The following is a 16,573-nucleotide window of genomic DNA, read 5'->3' as shown; positions in this document are numbered from 1 at the left end:
CTCAGTTAAGTACTGAATTTTCTTCCCTTCAAGCTCTGAGATTCTCTGAATCTGTGAAAGAAATGGGTTCTAAAGGATACGAACGTTGGACAATCCAAAGAAGCGCTTAAGTTTTTAAAGAGTGGAGGAGGAGCATCTGGGGAGAGGGATTCTGGGAGCCAGAGGCTGAGCTGTGCTGATGTATCTGCTGCTTCTCTTCCTTTGCCCTTTTCACAATTTAGTCCCTTGGAGTCCACCATAACCTTTCCAGACCCCATCATTCTGGGGTCCAGCCACATTGACTTGCTTGCTACTCTTCACCCCTGACATTTCGTCCCTAGTCTCTCTCTTTGTGCCTTTGTACAGAATACCCCTGGCCTGGAATCTCCTCTGTCCTCTTAAAATCTTCCAGCTCCTTTCAGGATCAGCTCCAGGGACACATCCTACAGAAGGACTTTCCTGACCTCTTCTCCCCCCCCCCCCAACTTATTAGTTACCTCTCGCCTTACCTTGTATTTCCTTTGTATAAGTTTCTATATTTACTTATATGTGAACATGGAAGCTTCTGGAGGCCATCACTTGCTTGCTGTTATCTTGGTATTAGCTCAGGGCCTGGCATATAATAAGTACTTTAATGAATGTTTGTTGATTGAATCAGTTTTCTCTTCCTAAAGTTACAGCAGTATGTACATTCCCATACATTTGGCACAGACATATGTAGGAAGACTTACACTTTTCAGAAAATACTAGCATCTCAAAAGAAGAGCTTGTTTTCTCAAGTGAATTTCCAGTTGATAGAATGTGTGGGAGAAGGGTTTTTGAGGTAGAGCCTTCCTGGCAAACACTGTAAAAGTAGGAACCCTGGAAGAGTTGGGAGACTTTGGCTCTGGTCCCAGCTCTAAACTTAACTCACTGGGCGATCCTGCAAGGACAAGGCCTTCATGAGCCTCCATTGCTTCATTTGTAAAATGAGGCCATTGGACTTGTTGATCTCTGTGGCCCAAATTCTAATAGTCTATAAATCTATGGTGCCATTCCCATCTAAGAGAAATACTGTCACCTTCGTTATGAAAAGCAGTATCAAGCAATAATGCCTCACAGAACTCTGAGTTTGGAATCAGAAGACCTGGCCATGATCCTGTGGCTCTGTTCCTTATGTAATATGTTTGATCAAAGGCAAGACTCTTCCTCACTGTGGATCTGTTTCCCCCTCTAAAATGAGGTGAGTGGATAAGATTATCACTGAGATCCCTTCCAACTGTAAGTCCTGTGTTCCTGTGAAATACCCTTCCCCTCTCTGGTTTATGTAAGGGAAGTGTATTTCTCTACATTGCAGAGCAAATTGGAGTTCTTGGTGGTTCCTGGTAGCTACTTCCTTACTGTCCAGGGTTGTCTCCCAGGGGGTACACTCACATTCATTTCCCCAGGTGGATATTATATGTAGATAACAATGCATGTAAATGTCAGTTATTAGCAATGTTATCATACCAGCTGAGGAGAATTTATCATCTCTAAGAACTGATATGTGAATGTGTGTGACAGAATGGAAAGCTTTGTAGCCACAGAAAGAGAAAGAAGCATTAGATTGTTCTAACAAATTGATGTCTTCCTTCACCTCCACAAAGTACAACCAAGAGGGTTTCCATGTCTTTGCTGGACTAATCAAAAAACCAAATGACAGGCCCCTAGTTGTCCTACAAACTTAGAGCTTGGTCCCCATTGTTGTGTTGTGCTTTAGTTTAGAAGCAATGATGAGTAGTCTGTATGAATGGTTTAATTCCAGTAAGATGAAGTATCAGTTGGGTTCAAAAAATAAACTGAGTGAGTACACAAAATGGGGAATATAGCGGCAATAATAAATATTTGTATCATCATGCATGTGAAAAAATCCCAGTGATTCTAAACCCTTGTAGGTCATCCTACAAACCTCATTCTCCAGCCTCTGATTTATTATTCATATCCCCTTCAACCCTCTCACCCCAAAGTCTGAACCAAATGCCACCTGTCCCTTCCACTGTGCCTTCCAGAATACCTGTTTCTTAGGTAGCAAACTTCCCTTCATCCTAAATCTTTTCTCCTCCCACTCCTTTATCTTCTCGGTTTTACTGGAAATCTGGTTTTCTGCTTCTTCCCCAACCTCCTATCTCAATGAAACAGCCTCCCTGCCCATCCTCTCCAGTTCTGGCAGTGCCTTCACTCATTCCCCCCTGTTCACTGGTCAAGGTGGGGGCCTTGGAACACTCCTTGCTCCCCATTGCCAGGCTTTCCTCCTACTTGCATCACTCTGTAACCTCTCCTCCTTTGAAGCCTATATTGTTCTTATCCTCCACCCTGTTAGAGGCCTGGTAGCTGTTGTCTACAGACCTCTGTGTCACTCCCCTTCCTTCTTCAGTGAGTCTAATACCAGACTCACAATGTTTCTCCTCCCCAAGTTCTGCCCTTGTACTAAGGGATGTCAGCATATGTCTTGACTCTCCATCAAACACCCTAACTACCCATGTCTTCCATCCACTCACTTCCCATGGATTTACTCCCGCACCCCATCCCCCACACAAAGATGATCACACCTTTGTTTTTGCCGTCACTCACAGATGCATCACCTCCATATTGAAGAATTCTGAAATCCCCTTATCTGATCATAAACTTTTGGCTCCCCACCTTTCTCGCCACCTTCCCTTAACAGACCCTGCTCTTCAGCCACACTGTGACTCCCAGTGCCTTGACCTCTTAGTTCTTCTCCCCTTATGTCACTGATTGTGCCAGCCAAGCCTCAGCTTTGGATCACTCTCACCATCCATTCTACTCGTGCTGTTGGACCTAGATGCAGAAAATGGCACAGCTGTTCTGACTGGGTCTGCCACAGTTTTATGTTATACAACCTCAACTGAGCCCTCACCATATCAACTCCCTCTCCCACTCTTTCCACGGTGCCTCTTTCAAACCTCCCAGCCTTCTCAATTGAGGACCTCTCATGTCTTACAGAAAAAATTGAGTCTGTTCACCCATGAGTTCCCCCTTCTCCTCTTTTCCTCATTTCACCTCACTCAAGTGCCTTCTGCTACCTTGTTTCACATGATAAGGAGGCCTTACTCCTTACCAAGGTTAATCCTTCCTCCTGCTCAAGGGGAATCTCATTCCTTCCTGTTTCTAACAGATTACCCCCTCTGTCTTCCTGGCTCTATCCCTTACTTTTAATTTTCCCCACTCTACTGGCTTCTTTCCCACAACCTGCTAACATGTCCATGTCAGCCCCATCCCCAGAAAACCCTCACTTGATCTTTCCATCCCCTCTGCTTAACCACATAATTATCCTCCTATATCTCTCATGCCTTTTGTGGCTAAATTCCTCAAAAAGGCCATTTACAATAGGTACCGTTTTTCCCCGATAATAAGACACTGTCTTATTATTTTTTCGGACAGAAAAACACCAGAGGGCTTATTTTCAGGGGAGGGCTTATTTTAATGAACATTGACAGCAATTTTAATAAACAGGTAAATGTGAACAAAAAAATGTACCAGCAGGCAAATCACTGGGGAAGAACAGGATGACGCGCTCACTGCTGCAGCTCTGATTGGATGCAGCTCAGAGCGCGGTGTGCGTTTCATGGGGGGGGGGGGACGGTGCATACAGAGGGTACCGTAATGTAGCGTGTAGCACAGGGGATCACCTTCACTACGGTAGCAATCTCAATAGGGCTTATTTTCGGGGGAGGGCTTATTTTAGAGGAATCTTACACAGTAAGGGGAGGGCTTATTTTCGGGATAGGTCTTATCGGGGAAACACTTTTCCTCCTCTCACTCTCTTCTTAACTCCTTACAGTCTATCTTCTGACTTATCATCCCTCCAAAACTGCTCTGTCCAAGATACCAAGTTGCTAAACCCAGTGGCTTTTCTCTGGCCCTTTGGATCACTCTCTCCTCCTTGATCCTGTCTCCTCTCTGGGTCTTCAGGACGCTATGCTCTTCTGGTTCTCCTCCTTCCCCTCTGACTGCTTCTTCTCTGTCTCCTTTGCTAGAACAGAGGCAGCTAAGTGGCACAGTGGATAGAGTTCTAGAGTCAGGAAATTGTTGTTGAATCGTTTTAGTTGTGTCTGACTCTCTGTGACCCTATCTGGGGTTTTCTTGGCAAAGCTACTGCAGGGGTTTGCCATTTCTTTCTCCAGCTCATTTTACAGATGAGGAAACTGAGGCAAACAGGGTTAAGTGACTTGCCCAGGACCACATAGCTAGGAAGTGTCTGAGGCCATATTTGAACTCATGAGTCTATTTGATTTCAAGCTCAGCACTCTTATCTACTTCACTGCCTGACTGCCAGAGTTAGGAAGATCTGCATTCTAATCCATCCTCAGACACTTAATAGCCTAACCTCTCTGTGCCTCAGTTTCCTCATCTGCAAAATGGAGATAATAGTTATACCTCCCGCCTGTGGTTGTTGTAAAGAACAAATGAGATAATAATTGTAAAGCTCTTAATTAGCACAGTGTGTTCTTTTTATCATTGTTGTGTGTGTTGTCATTATTTCCTACTCCAAATCATGCCCTCTAACCATAGGTGTCTGTCCTGGGCCTTCCTCTCTGCTTCCTCTATACTGCTTCACTTGGTGATCTCATCATTTCCTATAGAATTAATTATCATCTTTTTGCTGATATCCAGTCTACCTATCCTGCCTTAACCTCTGCTGTCCAGTTTTACATTTCTAACTGCCCCAGCTGTTCATGGTCACTCACCTCCCATTTCTAATCTGTTACCAAGACCTGTCAGTTTCACCTTTGTACCATCTTTCCAATATGCCCCCTTCTTTCCTCTGACTCTGCCACCCCTCTGGTAAAGAGCCTCATCACCTCAAATCTGGATCATTGCAATAGCCTGCAGGTGAGTCTGCCTGTCTCAAGTCTGTCCATTCTCCATTCAGCTCAAAGTTATTTTCCTAAAGGGCAGGTCTGACCATGCCACTTCCCACCTCCCCCCAATTTCAATAAACTTCATTGGTTTCCTATCGCCTCTAGGACATTCAGAGCCCTTCATAACCAACTCCTCTCCCGTGTTTTCTGTCTTCTTATTCCTTATTCACTCCCATGTACTTTTTGATTCAGTGATTTTTACTGTTCCACAATCAAGATATTCCATCTCTAATCTTTGGACATTTTCTCTCTGTCTCCCATACCTTGGAATGCTCTCCCTTCTTAATTCTAACTACTGACCTCTCTGGCTCCCTTTAAGTTCCAGCTAAAATCCCACCCTCTGCAGGAAGCCTTCCCCAACCCCTCTTAATTCTAGTGCTGTCACTCTGTTAATTATTTCCTGTTTGTCCTGTAAATAGCTTGTACTCTTGTTAATTATTTCCTGTTTGTCCTGTAAATAGCTTGTTTGTACATATTTATTCATTGTCTCCTATTAGATTGTGAGCTCCCTGAGGGCAGGGATTATCTTTTGCCTCTGTTTGTGTCCCCAGTGCTTACACTATGCTTGATCGGCTTGATTGATAATGTTAATTGACTGGTGAAATGCAAGACCAGCATGAGTCATTAACTTGACATGTTATTGAAAAACTTCAAACATTCTTAGATTGCGTTAATAGAACCATGTCTTTAGCAAGTTAGGTGATTATCTTGCTGTATTCTGCTCTACTTAAACCATAGCTGGAGTGTAGTGTTCACCAGAATTAGTCCAGAAGGGATCAATTGTAGGAAGGACCCATCCTCATGGGTCATCTGATGTACCAGGATTGGTTAAAGAGACTACTTGGGGATATTTATCCTAAAGAAGAGAAAGCTCCAGGAGAAGAGGAGCATTATGGTTCTTAGCAACTTTCTGAGGAGTTGGCACAGGGAAGTTGGAACAGAGTTGTTCTGTGTGGTCCCAGAAGACAATGCTAGAATTAATGGGAGGAAATTGCAGAGAAACAGATTTTAACTGAATATGGAAAAGAGTTTCCTAACAATCAAACATCTCTAAAAATGGAGCAGGTTGCCTGCCTCCTGGGGATAGTGAATTTTCTGTCACTGGAAGTATTCAAGAAAAGGTTGGCTATCTATTTGTGGACCTTATTATGGAAAGAAGACATGTTTCAGGTAGTGGGGAGAGATCTAGACCTAGAATAAGGAAGAGCTAGTCTCAGAGCCTTGCCTGAGTGACACAAACTGTGTCCTTGGGCAAGTTGTGGGGGTCCAATGCTTTGCAAACCTCAAGTACGATCTTAATGTAAATTATTATGATCTGCAGAGTCCCTGTTGGCACTGATAGAGGTGTTTAAGAGCATCTGGTATGTCCTTGCACCTGTGTAAGTACCTGTGCTGGAGTCAGTAGACTTTCCTTTACTCCTAATGTGACTTCAGTCCACTGTGGGCTCACACTGCACTTAACTGGCTCTCCAAGTGACAGAACAGGGTCACCTATCTTCTTTTGGGGGAAGCAAAAACAGGGTAATAGGAGTGGCTAGGTGGTGCAGTGAATAGAGCCCCAGCCCTGGAGTCAGGAGGACCTCAGACACTTAACAATTACTAGCCTTGTGACTTTGGGCAAGTCACTTAACCCCAATTCCCCCTCCAAAAAGCAAAAAAAAATAAAACAGGGTGATATCCTTTAAGCACCAATGGGAGAAGAAACAGTGCTCCACATAGTGAGAGTGACTCTGCATTTCAGTTCTGGCTGTGCAGTTCATGCTTCCTGTGGGTAATAAGAGTGCCTTCCACCTGAGCACTGACAAAGTGACATTCAGAAGTGGGATGGAGCGTCTTTGTTTGAGCTGTGACGACGGCTCTTCATCAGGGCAGTCCCACATTATCTCCTGCCTATCTGGACTCTCTTATTTGCGTTGCAGCTCACTAGGAATGGACTTATTTTTTTAATCACAGCTGTAGACATCAGCAGTATTCTGAACTAGCGGAAAAATAGGAGAGAGTGTTTTCCATTGCATTGATTGCAAGTCATTTCTTCAAGAAGCTTTTCCCAGTCCTCTTTAATTTCAGTGCCTGCCTTCTGAGGTTATCTCCAGTTTACCCTTGTTTCTGCATAGTTGCTTGCATTTTCCTGACTCATAGAAAGAACTTAGTAAATGGTTGTTGACTTAACTTGACTCTTGGTCTGTTTTCTCTTCTCCAAAATTGAAGAGGTTGTATTAAATCATCTATAAGGCTCCAAGCCCTGACAAGGCCTCCCAGTTCTGTGTTATAAGCACCTTCCAGTTACGCCATGTCATGATTCTAAGTTGGATAAGTATGAAATGCATCAAATAATTTCTATATCTTATTATTCAGTGACCTTCAGCCAGGCCTCTCAGCTTCAGGTGCCCCAGTCCTAGGTCCTGCCCCTGTCATTTTACAAGTAACAGAATGTAAAGATGCTCCTTCATGTGGTTCTGCATTTGTTAATGGTCCTTGCACATACACTTCTGAAGGCATAGCTCTGATAGTACTTTGTAGGCTGTTTTTTTCATGAAGTGTTTTTATTCTTTGTAGGTTTAAATGGAACATGCAATAATTCTAGTGTTCCAACATCAACTTCAGAAATGCCGGATTATCTCTTGTGAGTAACTTCCATTGTTATTTTCAGATCTGAGAACATGAGACAGACCGGTTAGAGTCTGAGACATGCAGAATGTCCATTTGGTTATGCAAGCTAGGTCACACTTGTGGGAGCTTCTTGTCACAGAGCAGTTTCTGTATTTACCCCAAGACCAAATTTGGTTGAAAAAAAATTCCCCTATGAAATAGTGGTACAGGAAACCCAAGATGTCACGTTTTCTCCTATTTCTGCTTGTTCAGATACATATGTTGTAGTCATGCATAGCAGGAGAGAAAAATGTAAAATTCTATCTATTCCCAATAGAATTGGCAAGTTTTTGAAGAAGGAAATGTCATAAAATGCGTATGTACATGAATTTCAGGCAGTTCAACCTGTTCTACATTTATCTCCTATTTAAAGGAGGAAATTGACTATATGAGATTAATTGGATGTTTCGAGTCACAGCTTAAAGCTACCGGAGTGTGTGTGGGTGGGTGGGTGTTAGAGCCACAGAATTATGGTATGGGGAAAGAGCTCTGGATTGGAACTCAGAAGCCTTGGGTCAAATCCTGCCTCTTCCATTTTCTTGCCATGTGATACTGGACAGATCACATTCCCTTTCTTACCTTGTTTCTTCCTCTTTGAACGTAATTCTGGTACCTCCTCCCTAACTCACAGAAATGGGAAGTGATAAGCTTATTGAAGTGAGCTCCCTCACTGGCTGATAGTGCTCTCACCAAAGCAGGTGACACTCCTATCCCTGAAGCCCTGCCTGCCTCTTACTATGCAGCTTGTGCTAAAACTCCTTCCCTCTCTGCCTTTCTCAGAAAATATGCCGCCATTTCATCCTCAGAGCAACGTCAAAGTTATAAGAATGACTTTAATGCTGAATACAATGAGTACCGAGATCTGCACGCGCGGATAGAAAGAATAACTCGACGGTTTACACAGCTGGATGCCGAGCTCAAACAGCTTTCCCAAGGCTCCGAAGAGTACGAGGTATTGCTGACTGTCCCAGCTCCAGATTTGCTCACCGTATATTTGCTACTGCTCCATCCATTTAATTTGGGTCATTTAGGCATTTAGAGAACTGGCTTATGAAAAGGAGGTATTGGGAAATTTAAGGACAGCTCAGTTGTCCAAACTCTGCTGATATTCCTGAAGGAAGAACAATTAGCAAATTGTCCAGTAGTGCTTCCGCTTAGACGTCTTGCCCAGAGGTAATTACCTTGATTGGAAGCTTTAATACATGCCAAGTGTCCTTGAACCTGGCTCCTCTTTATGTACCACAAGACTTAAGTCAGATAACCTGTGGAAATCCCTATGCTAAATGCTTATTTTCCAATGACTTCATATGTTCACTAAATGCTGGTTATGTGCAAGGCCCCATTGTGGGCACTGAGTGGAGACAAAAAATGAAGAAGACAGTGTCCTTAGGGAGCTTATGGCACAGTGGGGATGATAAGACATCACTAGAAGCACTAGAAGGTGAAGCACTATCGGATCAGAAGAGGAAGAGATTCCTGCTAGTCGAGGGGGATGGAGAGAGTGTGGAATGGATTTGTCATCTGAATTGGGGTCTGATAGAAATTTAGCAGACAGAGGTGGAAAAGAGTTGGCCATTTTAGGTATTGGGAATGATGATGATGTAAGCAAAGGTATAAAGAGAAGAAATGCAGGGCATGGAGAATGAATATAGCAGAATTAATTTTTTTTCTCCCCAACTAACACACAATGAATTTCTGGCCAGATGTCCATCTGTTGATGGAATTTTGAGTAGCAGTGTGAACTCCCCTTGGTTTTGCCTCTCCCCTTTCTCCAGCTGCCTTTTCATTTTCCTCCTTTAAATTCCTTTTCCTGAGCTCCTGGTTTTGACTTTATACGATTGGTCTCTTACTTGGTCATTTGTTGCATATTTTTACATTTACTTGTGTCATTTCCACTTCAAAGTGGAAACAGTGGGTCAGACTGGGACCATTTGTGGACAGAGGACTGAAGGGCATCATCACGTAGCTATAGCAATGGCTCACACTTTTTTTTGGGTTTCTTTCTCCCTGCAGACTACCCGGGGTCAGATTTTACAAGAATATTGGAAAATCAAAAAGGTGGGTAAAAACCCTTTGTATTCTCTAAAGCAGACATGCTACTTCCTGTACATGCAACTCAGTATGTCCAGAAATGGGCATGGCCAAAGATGACAATTTTCACAGGGCCCTTATATACAGGTCATCTGATTATGACCCCTCATTTTACAGATGAGGAAACTGACATGCAGAGAGGCATGCAGGGGACACCCCTTAAGTGCAGACCCTGGGCCCATACACAGGCCTTAACCTGCAGCCCAGTGCTAGTCGTGGTGATAGGGAGGAGATGAGATGGTACAGAAGTGAATAATCTCAATACAGACCAGAACTTTCTGTAAGCACAGAAGAGAGGTTCGAAACACTGCACACCTTCCAGGGAAGGAGAGCTGGTGCCATGGGGAGCAGGAGATCAGAGCTCTGTGGTGGTGCTTAAGCCTCAGGGCTGCCATTTCCCAGCTAGAGGACCTTGGCCTTTTTTCTGGACTTCAGTTTCTGCATCTGTAGAATGGAGACAATCCCGTTCTTGCTTTGCTCTTGGGATTAGTGTGAGGATCTGTGATCCCTTCAGTGACAGAGCATGAAAGCCCTTTGGTAACCAGAGGGTAAGCAGTGATGTATAGCCCAGTTTTTGGCTTACTGACATACTGTCTGAAGCAAGATATTGTAAATATGTTCTGGGTCAGAAGACTCTCTGAAGCAAGATGTTGTAAATATGTTCTGGGTCAGAAGGCACAGTGAGCACAGGGTGAGACTGAGCTCTTCATCCCTCCCCACTGCCCTCTGCTGTCTGTTGTCTTACCTCCCCCACCACACGAATCTGCAGCCTTCCCCACTCACACTTAGCCCCGGTCTCCCACCAAAATGCTGGAGGCTCTTCAGTAGTTTGTAACAACTCTCTTTCACTATAGTTGTTTTCCTTTATAATCTAGTGTATTTTTTTTATCCATTTATAAACTTTACTTGGAGAACAGGGTCTATGACATAAAAATGGTTTAAGAATCCTGCCCTAAGGTCTCTGTATCAAAATGACTTTTCCCTAATAACAATTACTCACATTTATATGACATGTTAAGGTTTATAAATACTTACTAATATCACCCCTTTTAGACAGTACAAACATAATTATCTCCATTTTACAGATAGAGAAACTGAGGCTCAGAGAGGGGAAGTGTTTTACTCAAGGTCACACAGCTATTAAATAGCACAGCTGAGAGTCTAATCTAGGTGATCTGACCTCCAATCTTTCCACTGCATGCCACTCTCTGTAATGGGCTTCTGTAAAGCATCATAGAAAGGTAAACTGTCATTTTATTGGTTACCCCATATCACACACACACACACACACACAACCCTATTGCCATATTTTGAGACCATTCCTTATACCCACCCCTTCCCTCTGCCCCAAACTTCCCCCAAATCCTTTTAGACACAGATCTCTATGATATCATTGGATGTGTAGGTGCCCAAAGCATTTCCCATTCTGGCCCTATTCCTGTATAGTAGAATAACTTTGGGATCATCAAATCCTCCCAAAACTGTGACATTCCTCTCAATTTTAACAATTTACCTTAGGCTCTTAGACTTGTAAAAAAAAGTATACATTTCAGAGAGAAGATTTTGCAGTGTTTTATAAATCCTATATAAAAATACTCTGAGGTTTTTTCCCCCTTTTCCTCATGATTTTCTGAGGAAACTAGGCTTTCTTTGGTTAAAAAAAAGGGGGGGAGGAACCTCCCTGTGCTGCCTAAGGGTCTGTTTTATGTAAAGACCCAGACTTGTAAGGGAGTAGCAGGAAAATGGAGGAAAAGTTCATCAAGATCTCTTCTTGCTATCTCAGCTTTCTGAAGGGAGAATAGTCCTTGATGATGGGAGCAGTTGCAAAAGCCAGTGGTAGGAGTCGAGTCTAGTGGAAGGCACACTGGTGGATGGGGAATGCCCACTTCAGGTTGTAGGGCTCAGCCACTGATAGGGTGACTGCGGCCTTGGCCATTGTGTTCCTCTGCTGCCTGCCCTGACAAAAGAAGATCTGTTTGTGCCTCTGGAGTCCTGCCTCAGAGCTAGGGAGTCTTCTTCACTAGAAGTCTTCAGGCAGGGCCTGAATCACACACCCTTGTCAGGGGTCAGTGCATATAAAGGGGGCTCCCGTTCGGACCTCCAACCCTGAGATTCCGGGACTATCTGTTTTTGAGGCGCCCATGAAGCACAGCTTACAGATGGAGCTGGGAGGAGGTCATTCATATTCATTTCTGTAGGACCTTAGAGCTGCCTGTGGCCTTTTAAACTTTTAAAAAATTTTAATAAATGCATTATTTATTCATTTTAAACATTCATTTAAAAAATGTTTAGTTCCAAATTCTCTTCCCTCCCTCACCCCTTGAGAAGACAAGCAACATGATGTTGATTATACATGTAAAGTCACGCAAAACATATTTTCTTCTGGCCTTTACATTCATCAGCAGTGGTTAGCTACTTGTACAAGACACTTTCCTCACAACAGCCTGCTGAGGTGGGGAGTGTCCATGTTATCTAGTTGGTACACTTGGTTTCAGGAAAACAAGACCTGGTTCACTTCTCGGCCCAGACGCTTAGTGCCTTTGTGGCCCAGGGCAGCTTTTTTATCACCTTGGTTTCCTCATTTGTAAAGTGGGGATAATTATGGCACCTAACTCACCGGATGAAAGTGCTTCACAAACTTTTAAAGCTCTCTCTCTGAATGCTAGCTTTGTTGTCATCATCACCATCTCTGTTTTAGAGCTAAAGTGAGTTTCAGAGACTTGGTAATTTTGAAGAATCCCAGAGTCAGCAGGGGCCTTTCAGAGGCCATCTCCCACATTTTACAAAGATGATCGGAGGCCCAGAAGGGGTGAAGGGCTTGTCCAGGCCTGGCCGAGGTCGTCTGCTAACCTATTGTCCTCCTTGCTACCAGACCCAGACTACTCTGTGGCCAGGGCATTCCCTCTGGGACCATCACTGAGATGTTCTTAGTATTCTCTCCCTAATCTCTTTCAGACTAATACTAACTACAGCCAAGAAAAGTACCGTTGCGAATATCTACACAACAAACTGGCTCATATCAAGAAACTGATAGCGGAGTATGACCAGCGGCAGCTCCAGCCTTGGCAGTGACCTGTGTGCTGGGGAGTGCCGGGGCGTGGGGCGGACTTGTGGCTGGCCGCAGCTCTGGAGCCACCACCATGCTGAACTGGCTCCTGCCAGGCCACAGGCCTGTCAAGCTTCACCCTCTTGGTGTGTGTGGGGAGCAGGGGAAAGTTTAAAGAAAAGAAAATGCATCTATTTAACAAAAAGTAGATAAATAAAAGGAAAACTCACTCATTAACTTCCAGGGGAAAACATGCAGGGAAAATCCATGGTTTCCATAGGTTTGAGTGAGCTGCAGGTTGTTAGCCCCTGGTTGGGCTGCTTATGGTCCTCTGGTTCTTCTCCTGCTCCTTCCTCCCCCAGATAATGGGGGTGCCACTGGGAGGCACATTTTTGGGGCCCAGTCACCAGCCTAAAAAGCATCTTCTTTATATGCAAGCTGTCTGGGCGCCTTGCACAGGATCAGCTCCTGAGCCCCCATGGGTCAAGCAGGCGGCCCTCCAGCCATCTCACTGGGTGGCTTTCCAGAGGGCCCAGGCCTGGGGCTCAGCTTCATGTTTACTATTGGAAAATGCTCCTGCCGGCTGTGGGCCTGGGAGACCAGTCCCTGGAAGGCCTCTCCTTTGGTGACCAGCACCTGTCTTCAGCCTGCATGGCGTGCGCGCTGTCTCCACTGTCCCAGAGGACTCTGAGATATCTGTCCAACTTTTCTAGTTTTATATGAAGATGGCCAATTTTATTCCTTGCTAATGAGACGACGGTCTATTTTTGTATGAGAGAAAATGCATCTTTTCTAAATCCGTGCCTCTCTTCCCTTTGGGCCAGTGGTCTGGATCCCTCTCCTTTGTTCTAATTGCAGTATTACTAAATTGATAGAGGCATTATTATCATTATCATTTTGGTGATGCCCCTTAAAAAGAAATGCAAGCAGCTGGAGGTCTATTTAGAGTTGGGGCTTTGGTTTTGACCCCTTCCAAAGAAGTGGCAGGCTCTCAGCTCTTGGAACAGAATGAGATCTGGCTGAGATCCATTGAGTTGCCCATCTCCCTAGATCCTTGTTCCAGACTCTGAGCCCTGCCTTACAGGTCTTCAGGGAACCCCTGGGAGCTCAGCCCTGGGGGCAGGGCCCCCAAAGCATGAGTCTCTGGGCTTACCTCCTTAATCCCTTCCCTCTCTTTCTTTGAATACCCCAAAGTATTCCTCCTTCCAGTCTTTCACCTGCTTGGTGAGGGTTTCTTTGCACTAGAAAGTTCCTTCTCTAGGGGAGTCTGTTGCCTGGAAATAGCCCCTCCTTTTCCTTCGCATCCAACTCAGTTCCCCCAACTACCCTCCCTCCCTAACCTGGCATTGTACCAGATGGCCACCTGAGAAGCAGCTCCCTCCCTCTTCCCGTATTCTCAGGCATGCCTGCTTTCTGGCAAGCCTGGAGTGGGACTGCCATTCCCTGGAGATGGTTGCTTGGTTATTTTGTTGACCCTGCTATTGGGATTTATTAAGAATGGCAATCTGCATTCTCTAGTTTCCCCAGATAGGAAATCTGCATTCGCAGGAGCATACCCTTCAGATTGTATGCAGTCAAAACTGATAACATATTTCTATGTCTAGCCCTCTGGCTGTCTGAACATTAAAAGACCAAGTGAACCTTTTCACAGTAAGCTCAGCTCAACAGAGCCAGCCTTGACTGTCGAGATTAGGCCTGGATCTATGGAAAGGAGGGAGATGCTTGAGTGTCCGGCATCATTGAGCTGACACTTGTCAGTGAAAGAGGCTCCTGCATCTACCCACCGATATCCTAGCCAAAGAAGCTTGCAAGCAGTATGACAGAGCAGGTGGCGGGCCCCAGGGAACCAGGTAGTAGAGGGATCCTGAAGTTGGAGAAGGATGTCTTCCCCCGACATGGGCCTGCACTGAGGTTTGCTCCGTGGCAGATGGCTCGGCTTTGAGGACTTCAGACTGCTTTTTTAGCACAAGTGAATAGAATTCACTGAAGTGGGAGGGAACTTTCTTAGGCATGGTGGTATTGAGGGGCCTTGTTTGAAAATTTCATGAGCCCCACATTGTAGGCAGACCCTGATGCAGGGTAGGTCGAACCAGAGTGTTGTGGTAACTTCCTAATTTTCTTTGGCAGGGTCTGACTGGTATCACCAGTGGTGTCCAAGTTCATCCCCTAGAACATAACCTTCCAGGGCTAGGTGGGCCTTGCCCACTGGGCACTGTGCTTCAAGATTACACCTGTATTTGGGTTTAGGGGAAGGGTGTCCAAAGAGCACATCCCGGGCTCTAAGAAAGATTTATGTTAAGGTACTCAGCCAAGGTCAGGGTGTGTCTGGCCCATGGGTATTTGGGAGGTTGCTGCCAAAACCAGTTGTAAAGACAGGTGGTTCCCAGACAGCTGCTACTGACCTTGTTAGGAAGGAGTCAGGCAGGGAGGATCTTTTCCGACTACTGTTTCCAAAGAGCTGGTGTCGTTTGGAGGAAACAGGTTGACCTGAGTGTTCCCATCCCCTTATCTCCCCCCCCACCCCCAGATGGCCCGGGTCACTTCAGAGCCTGCCTCTGATGGCTCGAGATTCTTCCATGGAAGCACACTGACCAGCATTCGGATGCTCCCGCTCACTGCAGCAGGCTTGGGAATTTTGATTTGCTGTTGGGGGTGGGTGGGGTGGGTAACGTATATGAAGAGACCTTAGTCCTTATACATCTGCTATGAGGATATTTTTGCAGACAGAGTTGTATACAGAGATTTGTCGTATACATTTACATGTATATTCTGGAACTTAGAGAATTGGAATATAAAAGAAATATTTAATGAATTCAAAACTGTGAGACCCAATTAGCCTTCAATGACTCTTGCTTCATTTCTCTTTCAGACTGTCACAAGATGTTGTAGTCAGACCTGCCTTTTTATGTTTTTTTTTTTCTTTTAAGGGATTATGAAGCTAAGTAAATCTGTGCTATTTGGGTTAATATAAACCAGTTCTAGGTGATTCCGTATGATCTAACTTATTGATACTGTGTTTCTACTTTGTAATATTGTACTGTGGAGAAAAACCGATTTTGAGCCATGGAGTTGGAGTTTACAAAAGCTTTCAAGTTTGCCAAAATGTTACAATTGAAAGGCTGCCTAGTCTTCAGCTTTCCTAATGTTTTCTTAAAGAGCTAGTGTCCTTTTTGTACACTGAAAAGGTGAATGCTGATTTTGCAACATACAATAAAATTTACTGTATTGGAAGAGAAAAGGTTGTGGTCTTGTTTCTTACTTAAAACTTTGTAGGGAAATATGCTAACTCCTCCCTAAGCACCCTTCTGAAGCCAAAAGCAGTTGGTCTTTTGACTCTTAAAAGGACATAAACTCCTTTCTTTCTTTCTCAACCTGAGAAGGGCTCTGGGCCCAAACTGACTGTTCAGAAGTTCTAAGAGCAGAGGGGAATATATGCAGCATATCAGATCTAGAAGGAGCATTTGAACATAATGTCAGCAGCAGAAGCTTAGAAAGCATCCAGTCCAACCTCATTTTATAGATGAGGAAACTGAGGCCCAGAAAACAAGTAATTTACCTAAGATCAGAGCAAGTTATTGGATGGAACCAAGGTTAGCACCCAGGTCACCTAACCCCACAGCCTGTCCTGCTTTCCTAACAGGGGCTTCCTAGTCTCCTCTTTCCTAGGATCAAACAAAGCTTCTTTCAACCTTTCCTGTTATTCCTGCCAGTCTTGCCACCAGGGTTAATCACATCTGCCTTCTAGCACCCCTCAGATCAGTAATTCCTTGTTGCTGAGGGCTCACTGTGGGGCTCCCTTTTGCCAAGGCCCGAGGTCACAAAGAAACCAGCTAGAAGGAGTTCTAAGAAAAGCCACAGGAATGATTTGTTGGGTTAGGAGTGGATAAGAGCAGCCAGAGATGGAAAG

General features: G+C 44.6%; 2 protein-coding genes across 3 annotated transcripts in view; one reads left to right on the top strand and one right to left on the bottom strand.

The window, feature by feature from the left end:
- Positions 1–15,904, top strand: part of ELL (elongation factor for RNA polymerase II) — a 148,931-nt gene extending 133,027 nt beyond the window's left edge. The window contains exons 9-12 of the mRNA XM_069065711.1: positions 7,437–7,503; positions 8,310–8,481; positions 9,543–9,587; positions 12,576–15,904. Of these exons, the coding sequence (XP_068921812.1) occupies positions 7,437–7,503; positions 8,310–8,481; positions 9,543–9,587; positions 12,576–12,692 (401 nt within the window). The 3' untranslated portion in view covers positions 12,693–15,904. The remainder of the gene's footprint in view (positions 1–7,436; positions 7,504–8,309; positions 8,482–9,542; positions 9,588–12,575) is intronic.
- REX1BD (required for excision 1-B domain containing) overlaps positions 1–16,573 on the bottom strand; it is a 268,541-nt gene that overhangs the window by 224,281 nt on the left and 27,687 nt on the right. The gene's annotated exons all lie outside the window — the stretch shown is intronic.

This window comes from Petaurus breviceps, unplaced genomic scaffold (genome assembly GCF_028583685.1).
Source record: "Petaurus breviceps papuanus isolate PSGF00001 unplaced genomic scaffold, PetGlider_PUasm1.0 108, whole genome shotgun sequence".
Classification (NCBI taxonomy): domain Eukaryota; kingdom Metazoa; phylum Chordata; class Mammalia; order Diprotodontia; family Petauridae; genus Petaurus; species Petaurus breviceps.
The sequence above is the reverse complement of the archived record's forward strand: the minus strand, read 5'-3'. Positions and strand labels throughout refer to the sequence as shown.